Below are 22224 nucleotides of genomic sequence, written 5' to 3'. Positions count from 1 at the left end.
GATCTGCGCGGCCTTTTTGTAATGTACCTACCATGCCTCCACGTAGATGCGGTTGTCCAAGGAATTTGCGGATGGTCGAGATTGGTCGGTCAGAAAGAACCAAGCTGGCTTCCCGGAACCCCCCGGCCGCGAGCTTTCGATCAGAAGACAGGAGTACCGGAAGGCATCAGGCGACAAAGAGGACGACATCGCAGTTTCGTGCCTTCTCTCTCTTTTCCCCTGGCGCCGGACAGGGGCCGATAGAAAGCGGCCGCCTGGCCGCCTGGTTGTTCACCCAGGTATTCTATTTAGAATTGCTGAAACGTTTTATGTCGGTCAGCGAGCCAGTAGGTATTCCACGGCGGACCATGGATAGAAGCGCGTGGCGGTGATCAGCGAATGGGAGGGCGCAACCATGATTGGAAGGCCGTCCTCCCCTAGACTAGACAGGCCGGGCGGCACGGGACCAGGGCGAGTGGACCAAGCTTAAGGCTTCCCACCCCTTTCCCAGAAGTGTGGTCGAAGCGAGGCAGCGAGGCAGCCACCGAGGCACCGACACACCGACAAAGGGGACGTATTTGGAAATGGTGAGGAGGCTTTTCCCGAGGGGTTCGTCGGTCTTCTAGCCCGGGCAGCTTTAGCCATTGGGATCTTCTGGATCTTCTCCGATCTACGTCCATTTGTACGCAGCCAGGGGAAGAGATGATCAATACGAATGGGCACACATGCAGTACATAGATTAAGCAACACCTTTGAAGCTCTATCTGCATTTAATTAGAGCAACTCGGCGGGCCTCAAAATGCCCCAATGCTTGAAGGGTAGCACTGCATTTCGATCGAGTCGGAGCCAGTGTGGAGGTTAAGCATCTGTGGAGGGTTGGCCGGGGAAAGTAGTTAGTTGGGTGGGTGGTGGGCTTGTCAAGGCCTGGCTCATTGTCAGTCTGGCCGAGACATTATTTTGTGATTGCCGGCGCTGTATTGCGTATGGGACCATTTTGAGTCGAAGCAACCGGTATGCTCGGAGCCCGGAATGGCGGGGGACCTCGTTGTCTGGAACCAAGTATCTTAGTAATGCAGACCAGCCTGGGGAATAGAAGAGACGTCAGAAGGCAGGAGATTGATCACCTGGCGACCAAGGAAGTAAAGCAGAAACTGGCGGAGCAGAGCTTGTTAATAAATAGGAAACTGAACAGGATATACGCAGTGTACTGGTTACGAAATGCGAAATGCGAAATGCAGGATTCCCAGCTGCTAGTGCCTCGAAAGATGCCGGGATCTGGGCTAGGCCGCATGCCTTGTTGCACTGCCTGAATGGCCAGCTGGAGCCAAACTCCCGCCCAGCACGTCCCATCCTCTCTCCCTCTAAAAAAGTCTCGAATTTTTTCCCGTCTCCATTCTCACCACAAAGGCGAACCCCTTCTCTCGAGAAGATATCCGAGTTTTTCCAACGGCGACTTCGAGACCTTCTCCAGGCATTTATTCTGCCTCGAGCCTGCAGTCCAGACCATCCGGTCAAAATTAAGACGAACCCCGCGAAGCCCTTTTTTCGGGTCACTCAGCAATTTTCCCCAACCGCACCAAAGGCGGCACCCGTCTCCGTGTCTCTTTCCCAACACGAAACCCTTTCCACCTGACTACCAGGGGAAAAAAAGGCGAACAACTGGCCAAGCCAGAGCATCAAGACGACGAACTCTTTACGAGGCGATCAAAGCACAACTAAAGCAGTGCGCTTCTATCCAGGCCCACGAATGCAATAGCAGCTGCGAGAGACCAGACCCAATTTTCCCCCTCGCGCTTCCTCGCGATAGCTGAGGCTATCAACACTGCGACACGCGGCGATAACAAAGCCGTCTCCCCTCCCCCTCCATCAGACCCAGCGAGAAATACTTTGCATATTCTTCTCAAAGGATATTCACGTCGACAACGCGGTCTGTTCTCCCTTGCGAGGCATTAATAGCTGAGATCACTTCTGTATGTGCCTGTCATCCCTCGCTTTCCTTTCACCCAGCTCTGCCCCTCCTGCCCTTTCTACCCATCCCCCCCACCGCGCCACCCATTCTGGCATCATCATCATGGAACACCCAGCCTTGTCCAGTCTAGCTTCACTCTAACCTCACACACTTTTTTTCCAGCTCCCTGGAAGTGAATCATACCTTGGGCTCCCTTATCACCTCCCGTCCTCCTGAGGCCCACCCTCTCAGCCCCTCTGAGCCCTCCAGTGTCCCGAACATCGGCATTCGTAATCTTGCGCCATCTGCCCAGTTGGCGAGGATTTTGAGATGGCGGACCAGCATGAAGTCGATCTCGACTCTATAATCGACCGCCTTCTGGAGGTTCGAGGCAGCCGTCCTGGCAAGCAGGTCCAACTTCTCGAGGCCGAGATCCGTTACCTCTGTACCAAAGCCCGTGAGATCTTCATCTCTCAGCCAATTTTGCTTGAGCTGGAAGCTCCTATTAAGGTAAGATATCACCGCATCCTCTCAACCTTACTCCCATGATGCGCTATTGCTATTCCATATTTTTTGGTGGCATGTCCCCTGGCTGACCCGTTGCGACTTGGCAGATCTGTGGTGATATTCACGGCCAGTACTACGATCTCTTGCGACTCTTCGAATATGGCGGATTCCCTCCCGAGGCGAACTACCTCTTCCTTGGCGATTACGTCGACCGTGGCAAGCAGTCCCTCGAGACCATTTGCCTGCTTCTCGCCTACAAGATCAAGTATCCCGAGAACTTCTTCATCCTGCGGGGTAACCACGAATGCGCCTCCATCAACCGCATCTACGGATTTTACGATGAGTGCAAGCGGCGCTACAATATCAAGCTGTGGAAGACGTTTACCGATTGCTTCAACTGCCTGCCTATTGCTGCCATCATCGACGAGAAGATCTTCACCATGCACGGCGGCTTGAGCCCGGATCTCAACTCGATGGAGCAGATCCGTCGGGTTATGCGGCCAACCGACGTATGTAGCGTCTTTCCCCCCTCGATTATATACCTCTCTTCGCCAGCCTGCTTCCGGGATCTGTCCCCAACTGACAGCGATGCCCCTCCAACCTTGACTGACCACCTCGTGTAGATCCCTGACTGCGGCCTGCTTTGCGATCTCCTCTGGTCCGATCCCGATAAGGATATCACTGGCTGGAGCGAAAACGATCGCGGCGTGTCCTTCACCTTCGGTCCTGATGTGGTCTCGCGTTTCCTCCAGAAACACGACATGGATCTCATCTGCCGTGCCCACCAGGTGGTTGAGGATGGTTACGAGTTCTTCTCCAAGCGCCAGCTGGTCACACTGTTCAGTGCGCCGAACTACTGTGGAGAGTTCGACAATGCAGGTGCAATGATGAGCGTCGATGAGAGCCTGCTCTGTTCGTTCCAGGTTCGCCAACCCCTTCCCTCTTACCGGGAGCGCCCAGTTCGCAAAAAGCCTTGATATGCTGACATCTGTCCCGCTCCAGATCCTCAAACCCGCTGAGAAGAAACAAAAGTACGTTCACGGCCTGGGAGGCAGCAGCAGACCCGCCGCATCTCCCAAGAGGAAGTCCAAGACGTAAATTAGAATTTATACGAACTCTCCTCTCTCTAGGTTCGGACGCCGATAGGTCGCTCTTGCGTAACCACACCCAACGAATACATCGATCCCCTCGACAGCTCTGCTGCCTCTATGGTTTTTCTTTCGATCGCAAGGTCACCCAAAATACTCGTCAATCGTCTCCGCCGGCCCCCCCCCCCCCTCCTTGCTCCCCCATACCAGAGTTCCCTGTTTCCCGCCGCATGGTTGACCAAGAACATGCCTGTCTGTCAGAGCAAAAAGTTGAAACCGAAAAAATAAAAAAAATAAAAAGACATCTTGGACCGCACAGATCAAGTCTCCTCACTGCATTGCGCGTCGCAATTACGAAGGTATAGAAAAACGGTTCCACCCTGCTGGTTGCCCGATGACGCCCATGTTGCATGATCTACCCTAGGTCTGCAACCGCGAGGAAGGATAGTCATGGATAAGCAGACCCCTACCAACTAATCTACACATGTCCGATCCGATCTCATCATTGATCATGATGACACGACAAGACGACTTCTCGACTTTCTTGGGGTTAGACTTTGATGTCACTAGGGGGCTTAGAAAGGGTTATTTTGGCCCGGATTGGTCGGAATGGGGGCGGCGGCGGACACGAGGCTCTAGGATCGATATTCGAGAGGGCTAGGGTATCAGATTCCCCGTTTCGTGCAATCATGCCATGGTCTCAATGATGCTGTACAATTTCTGTAGGAACTGGTCATGGACAAAGGAATCATGGGAACTCTACATACTTTTCCGATAATGCTCAGGGAGGCGAGGAATTTCGTTTGGGTGATAATTCGGGCTGACCCAGGGGTCTCAGGGGAGACACGAGACGGGAGAGTGTACGACTGGTGGACGAGACCATTTCCTTTTTTTAGTCACTTTCCTTCTTCCATTGTCTTCTTTCTTGCCATGGTCTGATTTTGCACGTCGTCGCCTTCTCTTGCGTGAGCTGGGGGGGGGAGTTGCCGTGAACTGCCATCTTGGGCGGGTTGCCTTGTTTTTTTTACTTTTTCTGTTTCGGCTCGGTGTCATGTGGCCAGGGCTTTGGGAGGGACAGACGTCATTTGCGTTCTCACGACTGAGATGGACACAACTGTACGAAAGTTCGATGAGGACGAAGGGGCGTGGGGGAAGAGAGGAAGACCAACTGAAGACGGGGGAACCTGGGATTTTGGGAGACCTTGCAACAGTAAAGTCCGGATATTTTTCGGAGATGAAATACAACAATGCGTATGCTATGCGATCGACTCGCGCTCTATCATGGGTGACAGACATGGCATGTGTCTCTTGGTCCAGTCTCGAATAGCCCAAGTGCACGTCGAAGGGTTTCTTTCCTTCCACCACGATGTGCGAAGCCTGTGACCGTAAACCAACCCCCCCTTACGAAGGTATAAGAGAGGAGATGGAATGTGCAGAGGCCGACTTTGATTTTCTGCCATATAAACAAACACCCAGCCATCAACCTCCTCCCGACGACCCTCACTGACAGTCCTCACACCCCGCCCTCCCCCCTCCCCCATCGCCCTTCTCCTTCTCACCCCCCCGCCGCGCCGCCCCCTCCTCCTCGGCCCCAGCCTCCCGCGCAGCCCTCCGCCGCGCCGCCTCGTCCAGCCGCGCCTCCGCCGCCGCCTGCAGCCGCGCCGGCGGCGGCGGCATCAAAGGCTTGACGCCGGTCGTTCTCGCCGCGAACGCCGGGTCTGTTGCCGGAGCTGGGGGGGATGTGGTGGTGGCGGTGGTGGTCTGGTCCGGGGACATGGCTCCTGCCCCTGCTGCTGCTGCTGCTGCTGCTGCTGCTGGGTTATTGCTGGTGGTCGTGGAGGAGGAGGAAGGCGGGGGCGGAGGGGCCCGGTGGTGGTAGTCGCGGTCGACGTGGCCGAGGTCCCGGGTCGGGTCGATTGCGTCGCGCACGCGGCGCTTGAGCTCCTTGGTCTCGGGGAAGCCGCCGTCGGTCTTGCGGTCCCAGAGGACTCGGCTGCTCTGCTGGGTGGTGGCCGGGGCGAGGTGGGTTATCTCGACGACGAAGACGCCGCCCGTCGCGGGCTGCAGGGCGACTTCGCCGAGGGAGGTCGAGAAGGTGGATAGGAGCTCTTGGGCGAACTGGCGGGCGGCGGCGTTAGAATGGGTTTGGTTAGGGGGAGGGGGGGAGAGCTCGTGGAAAAGGATGACTTACGTAGGCAGCTCGGAGCATCCACTTACACTGGGTGCAGAACTTGATGGTGACCCGAGGTAGGGGGAATGGGGAGGTGTCGTCGACAGGCTGAGAATTGCCCTCCATTGTCACCATAGGGGTCTTCTATTGTGTCGAAGGAAGGTTGTCTGCGTGTCCAGTTGTGACTCGGCATGAGGTGCGTCATCGCAGCGCCTGGTGTCAATCTACAGAGCCACTGCAACCTTAAACGCTAGTTCAGCACATAATCTCTGTCTCGATTGATTGGTCAACTAGAGAGTTTTTTTTCGGTGTCTTACTTCCAAGTCAGAAGTGCTTTTCTACTGGTTGCTGCCCTAGCAAGCCTCACGGATACTCCCGCCTCAATGGCTTCCACGTCCAATTCCAAGACCCTCAACTTCGTGCTCATATCACGGAGGGGGACATGCTGCAGGGAAGCTGCGAGAGATTCACAGGGCAAGCATGACGGTCTGTGGAACCGTTGCCTTCAATCGTCATCCGTGAAATGCTTTGAATGAGAAAACGTACTACGTGATTGTACGACCTAGGTATTCACAGGGCTGGACCGACAAGACGGTTTGTGAGGGAAAGCGGGCTGAGAAAAGAAACAAGAGGGGGAAAAATACATGACCGCAAATGCGAAAAGGGAAAAATAGAAGGAGCATTACATGCTGACAAGCCGTCAGGGTTTGTCTGTGAAACCTGACTATCGGGTATGAGGATACCGTCCGTTATCATAGCCGCTGTTCATCTGTTCATCCAGAGCATCCCCCCTCCTCATTACCGATGGATCTCGCTACGGCCGTGGGGAGGACCCGGTGGGGAGTAGACGATGCTTTCCGAACCGTCCAGTGCCAAGGGGCCGGCGTTCCGAAAACACATCCCACGACGCTATCCACGTTCCGCGAGGCGAACGCCTCAAATCAAAAACCCCGCCCGTCGTGATCCGGGAAGGGACCAAACTCCCAAAGGCATTTTTGAATATTCAACCTCTGCAGCCATGTTCTCTACATGACCAGACAGCAACCACTGCTTTGTTGAGGGGCGTACGGGTCTTCGCCCTTGGGCACCGCACCCCAGACCGACGGGACCATGTAGTCCCTCGTGCTGTTGCAGTATGTGATTATGCTATCGATGGAGAGCGGTCAGCATAGATATTCTTTTCTTCAAGCCTCCAAGCAAGCCACCGGCAGATGTCCTCACCTCTTCGAAGCCTGGCTCACGGGAATCCGTTCCCTGTCGAGGTCCTCACGCAACCTGCTGTTGAGCTCGGTCAACCGACGCAACTTCAGGTCCGCCATGCTCTGCTTGTTCTTCTTGATTTGCGACGGATCACCGACATCGCGGGATGTGTATTGAGGCATGGCTGATGGGAGGGCGCGCGAGAGTCACTGCGGGTAGGATGCAGTCTAAGCGAGGTTTCGGGGATGCCAAAGGTTGGGCGACTGTGGAGGCGGGCTCTCGTGGCCAAGGGTGACGGGTCGCTGGCGCTCGCACCGCTGGTATTAAGTTGGATCGTGGCTCGTTCCGAAGCTGTTTGTTTTTTTGTTGTTAGCCCGTCTTCCGTCACGCCCTGCTCAGTGAGCTCCAATCTCCCCCCTTTTACGTGCTCCACTCGCGATCGCTTCAGATGGGATGGTCGGCCGCAGCGGTCATGTTCACCACTTACCAAAGAGTCTTAGCGGCCAGCCGAAGATTCAAACCGACGAGGCGCAATCGATTGGGAAGGGTACCGAAGAACTGGAATGGTCCGACCTGTGATGGATGGAACGACGGGAATTGATGGGGGGCGTTTTTCGGGAAGGAAGAAGGGGTTCCTTCAGGTTTGGAGTGTGGAGGAAGGTGGCCTGTGCGAAAAGCGCAAATTGGATTGTCGGGCGCGATGCCATTGGGCAAATGCCCCGGCTGAAATTGGACAAGCTAGCCTCGTACAACCTGCCGGGAGTTAGGTGGGAACTCACGAGAAGGCATGGAAGGCACGATTTGATAATTGATTGTATGTACGTGATTTTATTATGAGCAGGTAGGTACCTAGGTTACTGTATTGCTACTAAGCTTACTCTTGTCGGCCTCGACTTGGGGACTTTAGGATGGCCGTGGCCATGATCCTAACAACTACCCACCTAGACAAGGAGCCCAAGTTATCTGTCTGACCCAGCCAGGTCTGGCATTAAAATCCCACACCTCGTTACGAGACAGCGTTGGTCAAGCATCTGTTCGAGACTCTATATGAAATGGCCAACAAAGAAGAGGCGTCTTTGAATTTCATCTCTCCATACTTGCCTGCAATTTTCCTGTGGCCTATGAAACTGCATGCTGATCAACCTTGGCCTGTTTATCTTGCACAGAGTGAGAACGTCCGTCATGGATCAGGTTAAAGTAACGTGATTTAGCGCCACCGATGCGGGTTAGTGCTTCCGGAGAAAGTGGAGCCCACAGAATTCTCGAAAAATCCTGTGCTCTTGGTTCAGGGCTTTGACAACTGCATCGGCGAGGGCAACTTCAACCAAGGAGCATCAGCCAGGTCACCAGCATCATTTCGACTGGCCTTGCGCATCTTCCAGCAACTCCTCCGTTAAGTCACATAACCCGCAGAGGAGGTTGCCCATCATGGTACGTTAATTATTTTTGATGAAGCGCGATTTGGCTGGCTGCCCGTCCGGCCCTGCCTCGTTTTGATCCCTTCCTCTGTCGCCATCATTCAACCCATCAATCAACTCTTTCTAACTTCCTCAACTGACCATCGTGTAGCCTCCTCCGCCGCATCAAAAGCCGGAAAATGTGCTGAAGCGCGCCAACGAGCTGATCGGCGTCAATCAGGCGCCGGCGGCCTTGACCTTGCTGCATGAGCACATCACATCCAAACGATCCCGCAATGTCCCGATCGCGTCGTTGGAGCCTGTCATGCTCCTCTTGGTTGAGCTGTCAGTTGAGCAGAAGAAGGGAAAGCTGGCCAAGGACGCTCTGTACCAGTACAAGAACATCGCGCAGAATACCAATGTTGCGACTATTGAGGTACGGTTTCGTCATTTTGAACCGCGTTGTTGACGTAGGCTAACCGAGCGCTAGCTGGTCTTGAAAAAATTCATCGAGTTGGCTGCTGGGAAGGTCACAACTGCCCAGCAGAAGGCGGACGAAGTACAGTCAAGTATCGAAGCGACCGCGACCACCAGCGTCGATGACCTCGAAGCAAGCGAGACCCCGGAATCCATCCTTCTCGCCACTGTGTCTGGCGAGCAGTCTCGGGATCGCACCGACCGGGCCATCGTCACTCCCTGGTTGAAGTTCCTCTGGGAGGCGTACCGCACCGTCCTGGATATCCTACGAAACAATGCTCGGCTCGAGATTCTCTACCAGAGCACTGCTATGCAGGCCTTTGACTTCTGCCTCAAGTACACTCGCAAGACCGAGTTCCGCAGGCTCTGCGAGCTTCTCCGCAACCATGTGCAGACCGCGGCCAAGTATTCGGCTCAGATGCACGCCATTAACCTCAATGACCCGGATACCTTGCAGCGCCACCTGGAAACCCGTTTCCAGCAGCTCAATGTTGCCGTCGAGTTGGAGCTCTGGCAGGAAGCCTTCCGCAGTGTGGAGGATATCCACACCCTGCTGAACCTCAGCAAGCGCCCTGCAAAGAACATCATGATGGCCAACTACTATGAGAAGCTCACCCGCATCTTCCTTGTCGGCGAGAACTACCTCTTCCACGCCGCTGCTTGGGCCAGGTATTACAACCTGCTTCGACAGTCCGCTGCCCTGGTGGCGGCCGGACAGAGCAAGAAGTCTGACAACCCCCCAATCACCGAGGCAGACCTTCAAAAGGCCGCCTCTTTTGTCCTTCTGTCGACTCTCTCCATCCCGGTCATCAGCACTAGCCGATCCCGGGGTGCCATGATCGACTTTGATGAGGCTCGGAAGAATAAGAACTCCCGCCTCACCCACCTGTTGGGCATGTCGCAGGCGCCGACTCGTGCTACCCTTTTCCGAGATGCTCTCTCCAAATCTCTTCTCCGACGGGCCCATCCTGAGATTCGCGACCTCTACAACATCCTCGAGGTTGACTTCCACCCTCTCTCGATTTGTCAGAAGATTTCGCCCATCTTGTCCCAGATCGGTGCAGATGAGGAGATGCAAAAGTACATCCTGCCTTTGCAACAGGTTATCCTGACACGCCTGTTCCAGCAGCTCTCCCAAGTATATGAGACTGTTGACTTGGAATTCGTCGAGAGCCTTGCGAAGTTCCCCGAACCTTTCCAGGTCACCCGTGGCACGATCGAGAAGTTCATCATGAACGGCAACAAGAAGGGCGATCTTTCCATTCGTATGGACCACGCCACAGGCGTGCTGAGTTTCGATGCCGACGTCTTCTCTTCGGCCAAGGCCGTTCACACCGGATCCGCCGCGGGTTCTGCCGAGAGCGAGGCTGGATCAGTCCAGCGCTTGCAGAGCACTCCGTCCGAGATCGTGCGCTCGCAGCTTACTCGTCTGGCAAAGTCGCTCTACACTACGTGCTACTACATCGACCCATCCTTCAACGAGATTCGAATCAAGGCCCGTGACGCTGCCCTCGTCCGTGCCAAGGCCGGGTCAGAAAAGGAGCACCACGACATCCTTGCACGCAAGGAAGTCATCCAGAAGCGCAAGGAGAAGGCATCGGAACTGCAGGCACAGAGGGAGAAGGAAAACGCTAAGCGCAAGATCCTCCAGGAACAGGCCCTCCAGCAGGCCGAGGCCAACCGGGTGCTTGAAGAACAGAGGATTCGCGAACAGAAGCGCCTTGCCAACGAGCGGGAGCAGATCCGAAAGGCCGAGATCGAGACCATGATCAAGGAATTGAAGCTCAGCCCCAACGCCATCGATCTCTCCGGCCAGGACCTCAGCAACCTGGACAGCAACCAGATCCGCCTGATCAAATTGCAGCAGCTCGAGAGGGAGAAGAACAGCATTGCCGAGAAACTCCGCATCACTGGCAAGCGAATCGACCATCTCGAACGGGCCTTCCGAAAAGAAGAGGCCAAGAAGTTACCCGAAGATTATGCCCAGCAGCGCAAGCTTGATCTTACTGCCTATCAGCTGATCACGGAGCAGACTCTCAAGGAGTCTAAGCAGAAGCACAAGGAGAGCGTCGAGCTCAAGCACCGCCTGAGCCGTCTGACACCGTTCTACGACTCCTTCCGCTCCAATCTCCATGAGCGGCGACGTGACGAATTTGAGAAGCGCCGCCGAGACGCCGAGAGAGAGTTGGAGAAGCAGGTCGCTGCCCGCCGGAAGGAGTTCCGGGAGAAGAAGTTGCGAGAGAAGAGAGAGCGGGAAGAGCAGGAGCGCGCGCTCAGGGAGGCTGAGGAACGCGCCGAGAGAGAGAAGGAAGAGCAGAGGCTGCGGGAAGAGGCCAGGAAAGAGGAGATGGCCAAGCTTCGGGAGGAGAAGGAGAAGGAGCGCGAGAAAAACAGGGAGATTATCGCCCGGCAACAGCAGCGCGAGGAAGAGGCCATGGCAAGACGCAAGGCCGAGAAGGCTGCTGCCGCTGCCGCTCCTCCGTCGAGAGCCGAGATTCCACTCGAGCGTACCGAAGCGTCTGGTCCGCCCCGTCTGCAGCTTGCCGGCGGCAGGCCAAGCTGGCGGGACCGGAATGCCTCCGGTGCAGGCCCGGCTGACGCAGCACCTGCAGCACCTCCCGTTCGGACTGCTTCGCCCATGGAACGGACCGACTCGAACGATCGGCCGTCCGGCCCGCCTCGCCTCAACCTGGCCGGTGGCAACAAGCCTACCTGGCGAGAGCGCCAAATGGCGAAGGGCGCTTCTGGTGAGGAGGCCGCTCCGGAGCGGAACGGACCTCCTCTTCGATCGTTTTCGGGCCGGGGTGTCCCTATGGACCGGGCTGCTGGTTCGGGCAGGGGAGAAAACGGCAGGGATGCCTCTCCTGCGCCCCCTGCGGAGCCGCTGAAGCCATCCGGCGCGCCTGGCAAGTACGTGCCTAAGTTCAGACGTGGCGGGGATGCTGGTGGCAGCTAGATGTCTCGACAACCGGAACTAGCCGTTCGCTGCATTTGGAGTTAGGGTTCTTTTTCCCATCGTAATATCGTTTGTGGAAGGGGGATCATTGTAGAATAGCATCAAAATCTTTCTCTTCACCACGGGCAATGACTGGTATAAGAGATGCGCTTCTAAAATGGATCAATGAGGACACGTCAAGTTGCTTAAGACTTTCGAGCTCTCTGTGCAGTCTTCCGAACCAAGCCCGTCCCAGTCCACCAGGAGATCCGCTCATTTTGCGCATCACCGTGGCATTTGTACCTGTTGATCTGCTGTGATCTCAATCAACATCGCCAATAGGGGCTCGATTCCCATCGACCAAAGCGACGCCTTCACTAGAACCAAGGATATGATCTAGGCCCCGGTTATTATAAATAGTAATCCGTGCAGTATACGTGGATCGGAGTTTCTGCAAAAAGAGAAGTGTCCCCCTCCCGAGGAACAATTAGTCTACACTACCGCCCGGCTTCCAACCTGTTGACTGCGGACCGTGTGAGACTTACCAGTCTTGTCTAACATCCTTGTGGGACCGCGGGGCAAACGGTGAGCTAAAGGCTAAGTCTCCTAGCCGGCACCTGTCTCCTGAAAGGTGAAACATGTTTGCTTTTCTTTTATCCCATTCATTGCCAACAACAGCCCGGAAGGAACGGAATGGAGACAAGGAAGAGAAGGGGAAGGAAGCTCGTATGCACAGACGGCAATATTGACAGATGCAAGCCACAGATTCCTAGTCGGGCCAAGAATAGTTAATGGCAACAGAAACCCACATCAAAGTATCCCAATTATGGATTTGCAAAAGCAAAGAGTGAAGACAAAGAAGCAAAGAAGGAAGCCAAAGTCTCAGCTTACATGAACAATATTGACTTCTTAAGCTCGGCCACCCCCTATTCGGCAGGTTCTAATGGAATGATTTTGCCATTTTCAACATACTGCAGTACCTTATACTTCGAAGCACGGAACAAAAAAAAAAGCAAGACTAGGCGGTCCGGGGAAGCGCTTTGTCCATGGCCTAGCGCTCAGCTCATGCGGTTGCTTGTTGGCTGGATAGGGGCGGGGAATGGAGAGCCAAACTGCCCATCTTCTCATACATTCCCACATGAAGTAATGCCAGGCACAGTTGGCAGCAATTGGAAGATCCGTCTGCAAAGTATTCGAAATGGGCGTTACCGGAAGCAATTACGTAGTACCTGATGTTACATACCTGATGTTAGAGCCATCGTGATATTGATAATGGACGGTCCAGGGTAGGATTGAAGAGAGCAAATAGTAGCATAGAGTAAGATTTCTGTTACGTATTGATCCACCTGTCAGTGCGGCTCTCGTACGACTCGAGAGAGTGACAGCTTCGGACCTCTTTGGTGATTTCAAGTCCTCACGTTGCCTGGAACCCTGCAGGGTATCTTGGCTGAGCGGAAGCCAGTTGAACCCCGAGACACCGGGTTTTGGGCACCAAGTCATTTTCGAGTGTGCTGCACCAGGATACCAATGAACGGGTACAGAGCTCCTAAAATAACTACCCCAAAAAGTACCTAGGCAACTGCGCGGCCAATCGGGAATATTTCCAAAAGCGAGGTATTGTTTTGTATACCACGGGCGCATCGAGAGAAATTCCGATATTGCACAACTAATTAGTGTACAGCTGCCTTGGGACAACGGATCCGTAAAAGCCACCCCGTTGGATCTCCTCAAGCAAATAAATTGTTTGCATGCCGGGTAGTCCCAAAGATTCTAAGCTCTGGGACGTCATCGTTGGAATTACTTTCTTTGTGACAGGGCAAGGGGCGACGGTACCCCATCGAGCCCATTCCCCGGCCACGAGCTGAACAGCAAGGTTGATGGGGTTCCTAATGCAGGTACGCTCTGAACCTGGCTTAGCGGCGCATTGCCGACACCCCCCTGGGTCCCATCACTGCGTGCAGACTAGACCTATTCGGGGGCAACAACACCAGGCCTGCCCCTTTTTCGGCTTCTGCGGGCAAGGAATTTTGGACGTTGGGACCCCTTGGGCCTGGATTGTTGTGGATCACAGGCGATGCCTGTTTTGTGTACGCGTGCTCCGTAGACAAGGCGAAGACTCGACAAAGCGCAACGCCACAAAATATGACTTTCTAGCGATGCGTGCCGACCGTTCCTTTTCCCCTTCCCCTTCCCCTTCCCCTTCCCCGTTCCAGCTGGGCAACTATCCTGGTTGCGCTATTAGGTGGCCATGCAAAATTACATAGCGGAACCCGCGCGTTCCGCCCAGCCCTAACTGGCCAATGGACCACGCCATGGTTGCACAGGGCTCTTGACTGTTGGTTAGCTCTCGCGAACCGTTGCTTCTCTGGGGTCATGGCGTCTGCATGCGGACCTCAGCCGATCAGGGAAAGAGGAGCGAGAACCGAAGCGAGTGCTGGGTACCAACAAACCGTAGAGACTAGGCCGAATCTTGCAAGTCAGCCCCAACATGGGGTGGCATTGTGAAGTATGGAGAAGCAAAGCTCGACTTAAAGCCCTGGATCGTGGCGCTGTATCCCTGGACCTTGAGAGACGGGCAAGTCTATCTGCCGTAGGATGCCTCGGCATATATATACCCTCTGGATGGTCCTCCTTTCCAGACCTTCTTCTTGAGCCCATCCCCAGTCGATCGTTTTTCCAAGGGCAAGATATTTATCTTCCCTCTCACATTCGCTACTTCACTCTGGTCAACCTCGGACCATCATGGCCGCTATCAGGTCGTTCGCTGCCACCTTGGCGGCGGTTGCTCTCGTTAACCATGCTCACGCCACCAACATCGACCTGCCTCCATGTGTCTCTCCCTTCAAGCCCTTTGTCTACTCCGGCTGTTTCCAGGATGGCAACCCGGCCGCTCTGAGCTTCCGCAGCGATGAGGACAGCCAGACTATGACCGTCGAGAAGTGTATGGCTGAGTGCAAGGGTAACGGCTACCGATATGCCGGACTCGAGTATTACGGCGTGTGCTTCTGCGGAAACACGGTCGCCGGTGCTCAGCTGGACGAGTCCGAATGCAGCTTCCCCTGCACCGGCGACAAATCCCAGACTTGCGGTGGAAACAACCAGCTCTCCGTCTACCAGGATCCAACCTTCTTGCCCATTGACGAGGTCACTGTCGAGGACTACGTTCCTCTTGGCTGCTGGAGCGATGACTCGACCCAGGGCCGCGCTCTCTCTTGGCCCCAGGATCAAGTCAATGGCGACTCGCTCACCACCGAGAGCTGCTTGAAGGCTTGCCGGGATGGCGGTTACCCCTTCGCCGGTACCGAGTATGGCGGTATGTATTCAACCACACCACACTTTGGCAGGCGAACCGTGACAGCTAATTCATCCGATCAGGCGAATGCTGGTGCGGTATGGTCATCGGGTACGATACCTATTCCGCCCCTGAGTCTGATTGTTCGATGCCCTGCAACGGGGATTCTTCCGAGACATGCGGCGGTCGAGCTCGCCTGAGCCTCTATGTCGCCAAGGAGCTCGAGTCTCTGGAGCCTTGCGGCTATGTCCCGCCATCTGAGCCGACCACGACACCGCCTCCCACAACAACTCCCCCGCCAACCACCACTCCCACCAGCTCTGTCTGCGTGTCTACAACCACTGTCCCCTCCAAGTGTGAATACGGATGCGGAAAGTGGTGCTCCAACGAGCTGCCCGACTGGGACAATGCCTCGAACTGCAGGTCTAGCCACTCGAGCTGCAAGCTCCAGATCACCGCCTGCTTCAAGAACGCCGGGTGGCCCGCAGCCATGGACTGCTTCGACTTCGCCGGCTGGTGCGCGGGCATCAACGACTACTGCTCCACCTCGAAGAAGCGCACCATCTTCAACAAGAAGGACTGCTTCTCCAGGTTGCCACCCAAGGGCGGCAAGCCGCCGACCACCAAGACGGTGACCGTCCCCTGCAAGCCCACCACGACGGCCAAGACCACGACCAAGCCCACCACCACGACGTCGACGCAGTGCCCGATCCCGACCGTCACCAACATCTGCAAGCAGCCGACGAGCAACAAGGACGGCTACGGGCCCGGCAACCCCGTGGGCGGCGTCGAGCTCCCCGTGGTGACGTGCAATGACCTGAAGAACGACTTCACCCAGAAGCCGTTCAAGCTGTACACGGACAGCGACAGCTCCCGGTGCTCGGGGTACCCGCGGACGCGCGTCCCCGACGCCTGCGCCGACGCCTGCAAGGCCCAGTACGACGACTGCGTGACCGTCTACGCCGAGGGCTGCAAGGCCGCCAACGGCGGGTCCAGCGGCTCCAGCTACTGGGACGTGCGCGGCGGCTGGGGCCCCAACGGCTGGAGCGCCGGCAACAAGGGCGGCCCGAGCTCGCCCCCGGGCTTCTTCGGCGGCGGTGGTAGCGCCTGGGGCGGCTGGTGGAAGCGGGACGGCGACAAGACGTACTTTGACTACGCCTCCAGCTCGCCGGCGAACGTCAGGCGGACCTTTGGCGGGTGGAAGGATAACTACAGCACTGCCTCCAATAAGTGCAAGACTCAGTACACCGACTGCCTCTCTGAGAACAAGAAGATCAATGTTGACAAGAAGTGCAACCGGTGGGGACAGGACTGGTGAGGGATTCGACTATGTACGGCGCAGTAATTCTTAATGTTTTTGGTTTGTAATTTTGGGATTGGACGGACCATCTACTGGAAAATCAGCGACGGGCTTCGGTCTTGTCAACCGTACACTTCGTACACTCCTTATATGAACTTTTTGTCACGATAACTTATTAAGTCATAATAAACCACAAAAAAAGAACCAAAGAAAAGACAAACTTGCAAGTGATTAGGAAAGAGGTAGTCAATATGGGAGTTCCTGTTCTGGAAAAAACCAACAAAGGCGAAGAAGAGATCGACCATCGTCGATATTTACATGCAGAATGTAAGCAAAACGACGCCAAAAAAAAAGGAATGCCCATTGACCGGATCGAACGATCGACCTTGTCATTGCACTGATGGTTTGGTACAAGTGACACGCGCTACCACTACGCCAAACGGGCGGATAATCCTTAATCTCCGACCAGTTGATTCACACTATGAAGCTTCCCGGCGCTCAGCTTTTTGTGCATTGCCTGTAACCTTCAGAATGGCTTCCGGCACTGGGAAGTTCAGCCAACGCACAAGAATCACACAGCAAAACAACAATTGAGTGGTGTTTTATATGCTACCTAAATCAATGCCTTGTTAACCAAGTTTCGATAAGACTATACCTCCTACGGGTGACATCCTCGCCCCTGTACCCCTTGTCGGCAGTCTGACTTCCACAGGTTCATGTATACTGACCCCTTTCTTGACTCTGGAGTCCCCGACTTCACCTCTGAGCAGGCAAGGACATCCGAGGTGCAGTTTTTCAGCTCTCACACAAGACTTTGGAACATTATGTACGGATCGGCTAGCCATTGGAATGCCTAGGATATATTTGGAGGGATTTGGTCAGCTTGTCGTCTTGCCTGCCCTGTCGGCATCTGCTATGGCTCTTGTCATTTCAGACGGGGAACATTGCCTGGTTCCCAATCCTTACCTCCCCAGCAGGTGGTCGTGGATATTTTACACTACTTTCCGGCCGCCGGTCGCGTAGCAAGAGATGGCCAAAAGAACGGGGTGGTGGATGAGCTAACTGAGCACTGAGGTCCATAGATTCAGAATTGAGCGCGGTCTGGCGATAAAGGTCCCAGGAAACACAATATCGTCCGAGCTTCCGAAGAGACGATCTAGACAGTCCGGATGGTATATATGAGATGAGATTGCGCTAGGCGGTCAAAGTACGTAATACGGAGGACCACTTTGGCAATGATCAGTCGGTCCACGTTAGTATCGCGTAACACAGGTGGAAGGTTAAGTTCTCCGCCCCGGCGGAGCCCAGAAGCTGCCCGAGCATTATTACTCCAACCAGTCCGTCTGATTTGGTAGAAACCAACGACCAGAATACCCTTATTTCATTACCGTGCGAGCAAAATAAACGGGTATGGAACCGTACAGGCTCACTGCTACCCAAGTGATCGAGCAGATCAAGTCGGGGCATCTCACAGTCGAGCAATATGCTCTCTCACTGCTTTCCCGGATCGAGCAGCGGGACCCGGCTGTCAAGGCCTGGGCCTTCCTGGATCCGGAGCTGGTCCTGGAACAGGCGAAGCAGCTAGACAGAGTCCCCCCAGAAAAGCGAGGGCCGCTCCATGGGGTAGCCGTCGGCGTCAAGGACATCATCAGCACCAAGGGTGAGCTCATCAAGTACCGAAGCACCGGAGAATGGACAGGGTGCGCTGATGACGAGTCCTAGACATGCCGACTCAGTATAACTCGCCGATATACACCGGCCATGAACCCGCACTAGATGCCGGCTGTGTCATGATCCTCCGGCAAGCCGGAGCTCTCATCCTCGGTATGTTCCAACGATCCTGACTCCACTCTTCCGTCCTCCCGGGGCTAAACTCCGAACCAACCCGATCGCAACCCTGAAAGACTCGAGGCTCTATTTCCTAACAGCGGCAATACCTTTTTTATTTTATTTTAATTTTAATTTTGATTTTGATTTTAATTTTAACACAAAACGTTATTAACCAAAGCACAGGAAAAACCACCACCACCGAATTCGCCGCAACCGCAACCGGTCCCGCAACCCGCAACCCGCACGCCGCCGACGACGACTACGACGAGCCCCGCACCCCGGGGGGCTCGTCGTCCGGGTCCGCCGCGGTGGTGGCCGACTCGCAGGCGGCCGTCGCGCTGGGCACGCAGACGGGCGGCAGCGTGGTGCGGCCCGCATCCTTCTGCGGGGCGTGGGCCGCCAAGCCGACGTTCGGCGCCGTCGGCGTCGGGGGCGGGGGCGGGGTGAGGCCCTACTCGCCCTCGCTGGACACGCTTGGCTTCTACGCGCGGTGCGTTGCGGATCTGGAGGTGCTGGTGGAGGTGTTTGGTTTGCGGGATGATGATGATGGGGAGGGGCCGGGGCCGGTGCTGGGTGGGGGTGTGAGGGGGGCGAGGTTTGCGCTGGTTAGGACTGCGGTCTGGTCGGAGGCTGGGCCGGGGACGCGGGCGGCGATGGAGAGGGCGGCGATGCTGCTGAGGGAGCACGGGGCCGAGGTCGAGGATGTGGAGCTGCCCGAGGGTTTCAACCAGCTACAGGCCTGGCACGCGTGTGTCACGGCGAGCGAGGCGAGGGCGAGCTTCCTGCCCGAGTATCGCACGCACAAGGACGAGCTGGCCGGGTTGCTGGTCGGGCACGTCGAGAACGCGCGCGGGTACTCCCGGGCCGACCAGCTCAGGGCGCTCGACGGCATGGCGGCGCTGAGGCCGGTCTTCGACGGCATCGCGTCGCGCTACACGGCCGTCATCGCGCCGAGCGTCACCGACGAGGCGCCCGTCGGGATCGAGAACACGGGAAGAGCCGTGTTCAACGGCATGTGGACCGCGCTGCACGTGCCTGTCGTCAACGTGCCGGGGTTTAAGGGGGCGAGTGGCCTGCCGATCGGCCTCTCCCTCATTGCGCCGAGGTACCGGGATAGGCACCTGCTGCGGGTCTGCAGGGAGGTTGGCAAGATATTTGAAGCTGAAGGCGGCTGGAAGTCTGCGCTGTAGAGGGCAACTGCAGGCCGTCTCTTACTAGAAACTACTAACGAAGAAGGGTTATACGGACATCCTACGAAGCAATGTCGGAACAGGCAACCCGCTTGGGTCTTAGACATGATCACCGTTGTTGCCCCGGAAGCGAATCAGCGCTACTAACCCGGCAGCACCTAGCAGGTCCGTCTTCGTACAAGCATACATTGTTGTACTGTACATACATACGTACATTTATATTCGTTAACATATGGAAGTGCTGCAGACTTCTGCTGGAGCATCTGGAAAGGTAGCCCGGACAAAAACCAGGCATCGCGTCCAACGCGATCGTCAAGAAGCGGCGGCGATCTGCGCCGCCAACCAAGCGCATCATCAAGTAAACAGTAAACATTAACCCCCCGATTTTCCCCAACCCGAGCGCCCCCTTCCCTCTCAACAGACACGCGACCCCAGCCCTCCTTACCTACCTCCTCAACCGGGGCGGCCTCCTGGGGTCGACCCGCACGACCGTGGTGGCGGGCTCGTGGAACGTGATCCACCTCTGCGTCGGCGACACGCTGCTCCCGCCGGCGGTCGGCGTCGTCTCGGTCGTCCCCGCTGCCGCCGCCATGCCGGCGGTGGTGGTGCCCGACCGGCTCTCCGAGGACGACATCGCCGGCGTCTGCGGCGGCATGGGCCACGACATGGACGCCGGCGACAGCACGCCAGCGCTGCTGGCCACGCTGCTCGCCCCGACGCTGCTGGCGCTGGAGCGCTTGTTGTTCGGCGGCGGCGGTCCGCCCCGCCAGTTGTAGCCGTGGCCGTGGGCGGCTCTGTTGGCCGGGGGCCCTCTGTTGGCGGGGGCGGCCAGGAAGGCGCTGCGCGGCGGGGGCGGGGGCGGTGGTTGGGCGCGCGATGGCGGCTCCGTGGTCCGGCGTCCGGGGGCGGCGAGGACGGCGAATGCGGGCGCTGCAGGGTGTGTCTCGGACATGGGCGACGCGGCGAGGAGCGACCGGTCCATGGGGCTGGGCTGGCCGCCCGCGCGGTCGTAGAAGCGCCCCAGGGGCGCTATGACGGGTTTCAACGCTCGGGATCGTCGATATTTGTATAGGAAGAAGATGAGTGCGAAGAGTAGAAGGACGCCGACTGCGGGCCGTGTTAGCAGATATGCGGTTTGGGGAACTGGTTCGGAGGGAGTGCTACCTATAACGCCAGCGGCGATTCCGGCTTTCTGGGCCCCGGATCCGCCCTTACTATCATTGCCCCTCGAGCTGCCCACAACTGAAGTCGGCCCATCGGTCGGCGCAGACTTGGTAGCTGTTGGGTTTGGCGGGTATTCCGTCGCCGGCCTCGATTGTGCCGCTATAGGCAGCGGGGTTGAGAGTGATGAGTCGGATCCTCCGATCATCGATGATGACAGGCCGTCGCCGGCCCTGGTAGCGGGATTCTCCACATTGCCTATTACCGAAGTGGGTGTTGGCTTGTCTGGAGAGCCGGGAGCGTTAGTCACGCTCGAAGAAGTTGGATCCTGGCTCGGTTTGTCTCCCTGACCTGACTGTTGCTGCCCACGATCCCCTCCGCCTGGAGGTTGCGTAGTCCGAGGGGGAGCAGGGGGAGTGGTCGTCGTCTTCGTCGTCGTCACCGCCGGAGGGGGAGGGGCGAGTTTGGATGTTGATGTAGGTCTGGCAACCGTAGAGGTCGTGGGTGGCAGCCCCCCTTGGCTGGGCCAGGCGGGACCTCCACCGGCACCGCCGGCGCCGGCGCCACCACTCCCGCCGGGGAATCCACCAGCGGGAAATCCACCAGCGGGAAATCCACCAGCGGGGCCACCGCCGCCTGGAAATACGTTGCCTCCACCACCAACACCTGGGCCAGCAGCACCTGGACCAGCAGCACCTGGACCAGCAGCACCTGGACCAGCAGCACCTGGACCAGCAGCACCTGGACCAGCAGCACCTGGACCACCAAAGCCTCCACCGGGGTTGCCTCCGCCCCACGGGAACATACTTCACTCTCTCAAGGGCAAGTCTTGCTTTCTAGCACTCTTCCCAGTGGTGTGCAATGCCCGGCACAAGCCCTCCCAGGGACCAGCTACTGGGAATTCGTCATAGGCGCCAGTCCAGGTAGAAATCACGCGGGAAAAGACAGTTGTAGGTTGTGTTCAAGCGAATGTAAAGGGTCGAGGAGCAAGACAACTAGTGCTGCTGGTATAACGAAGGATATCTCAGATTCTCGTGGCTCTGAGACAGGGCACGCACTGGGGTGGAGAGAAACGAACGAACGACGAGGACACGACCGAGTATGTGAGAGAGAGAGACAGACAGAGCGAGAGAGGTGTGCAGGCGAGGTAAACAGAAAGGCACCCCTGACCCTGATCCTGATTGCCTAGTGTACATACTGCGTAGTAACGCGTTGTCTAGAACGAACTACTCAGTTCCTAAGCCCCTCGAATGCACATGGGCTGGTGGAGCCATCGCATGGACACTTAACTCTCCTGGGCTACGCCCGGGCTCGATTTTCTGCGAGGTAAGATTATCAAGACTCCGCCCTCATGTTAGCGCAGAGAAGCGGTGTGGCTACTAGCCATTCTGAGAACTACTCTCGCGTCATATCTGTCCGCATGTAGATCTACTGTGGATGGTGGTGTGCTGCACTTGCATCTCTCAGGCTGTTGGTTGGCTTGCTGGTTGATTGCAGGTGGATTGGACGGGTGCGTCCGAGGCCTTGTGATGGCGCTCGGATTCCGGGCTGCGTGAACCGGGTAATTAGCCCCCTCGACAAGGGGGGGGGGGGGTTTGATATATTGTTGAAGACGCTGGTGGGGGTCGGCCGGTCGGGGGTCTTCATAATTTTCGATCCTAATCAGTTAGATTTCTCCCATCAACCTGCCAAAAAGCACTCTGTTATGTACGGATACTTGATACTGCAAAATCTATATGTTGAATAGAAG

At 56.5% G+C, this 22224-nt stretch overlaps 7 protein-coding genes across 7 annotated transcripts; 4 read left to right on the top strand and 3 right to left on the bottom strand.

Moving 5' to 3' along the window:
- Nucleotides 1-2257: 2257 nt before the first annotated feature.
- QBC33DRAFT_449291 (putative serine threonine-protein phosphatase) lies at nt 2258-3532 on the top strand (the record flags this gene model as incomplete). Its single annotated transcript, XM_060424511.1, has 4 exons — nt 2258-2437; nt 2542-2943; nt 3058-3357; nt 3437-3532. The coding sequence occupies 4 exons, from the start codon at nt 2258-2260 to the stop codon at nt 3530-3532; spliced, it is 978 nt and encodes a 325-aa protein (XP_060284812.1).
- A 1490-nt stretch (nt 3533-5022) lies between these two features.
- Nucleotides 5023-5974, bottom strand: QBC33DRAFT_607243 (Rdx family-domain-containing protein; the record flags this gene model as incomplete). Its single annotated transcript, XM_060432334.1, has 2 exons — nt 5714-5974; nt 5023-5640 (listed from the first exon to the last, which is right to left on the bottom strand). Exons 1-2 carry the CDS (start codon nt 5825-5827, stop codon nt 5023-5025), a joined length of 732 nt encoding a protein of 243 aa, XP_060284811.1. The 5' UTR covers nt 5828-5974.
- A 444-nt stretch (nt 5975-6418) lies between these two features.
- Nucleotides 6419-7206, bottom strand: QBC33DRAFT_384036 (guanine nucleotide-binding protein subunit gamma). The gene is made up of 2 exons (XM_060424085.1): nt 6914-7206; nt 6419-6838 (listed from the first exon to the last, which is right to left on the bottom strand). Exons 1-2 carry the CDS (start codon nt 7072-7074, stop codon nt 6718-6720), a joined length of 282 nt encoding a protein of 93 aa, XP_060284810.1. The 5' UTR covers nt 7075-7206; the 3' UTR covers nt 6419-6717.
- A 1114-nt stretch (nt 7207-8320) lies between these two features.
- On the top strand, nt 8321-11722 carry QBC33DRAFT_558051 (uncharacterized protein; the record flags this gene model as incomplete). Its single annotated transcript, XM_060429852.1, has 3 exons — nt 8321-8323; nt 8462-8725; nt 8780-11722. 3 exons carry the CDS (start codon nt 8321-8323, stop codon nt 11720-11722), a joined length of 3210 nt encoding a protein of 1069 aa, XP_060284809.1.
- A 2482-nt stretch (nt 11723-14204) lies between these two features.
- On the top strand, nt 14205-16390 carry QBC33DRAFT_384000 (WSC-domain-containing protein). Its single transcript, XM_060424084.1, has 2 exons — nt 14205-15014; nt 15077-16390. Exons 1-2 carry the CDS (start codon nt 14444-14446, stop codon nt 16309-16311), a joined length of 1806 nt encoding a protein of 601 aa, XP_060284808.1. The 5' UTR covers nt 14205-14443; the 3' UTR covers nt 16312-16390.
- A 1199-nt stretch (nt 16391-17589) lies between these two features.
- Nucleotides 17590-19496, top strand: QBC33DRAFT_568934 (putative glutamyl-tRNA amidotransferase). Its single transcript, XM_060430522.1, has 3 exons — nt 17590-17953; nt 18016-18117; nt 18307-19496. The coding sequence occupies exons 1-3, from the start codon at nt 17704-17706 to the stop codon at nt 19311-19313; spliced, it is 1359 nt and encodes a 452-aa protein (XP_060284807.1). The 5' UTR covers nt 17590-17703; the 3' UTR covers nt 19314-19496.
- Nucleotides 19497-19758: 262 nt separating this feature from the next.
- On the bottom strand, nt 19759-21279 carry QBC33DRAFT_558048 (uncharacterized protein; the record flags this gene model as incomplete). Its single annotated transcript, XM_060429851.1, has 2 exons — nt 19759-20420; nt 20478-21279. 2 exons carry the CDS (start codon nt 21277-21279, stop codon nt 19759-19761), a joined length of 1464 nt encoding a protein of 487 aa, XP_060284806.1.
- Nucleotides 21280-22224: the final 945 nt, after the last annotated feature.

This window comes from Phialemonium atrogriseum, assembly GCF_030411735.1.
Source record: "Phialemonium atrogriseum strain 8032-3 unplaced genomic scaffold QBC33scaffold_9, whole genome shotgun sequence".
Classification (NCBI taxonomy): domain Eukaryota; kingdom Fungi; phylum Ascomycota; class Sordariomycetes; order Cephalothecales; family Cephalothecaceae; genus Phialemonium; species Phialemonium atrogriseum.
The sequence above is the reverse complement of the archived record's forward strand: the minus strand, read 5'-3'. Positions and strand labels throughout refer to the sequence as shown.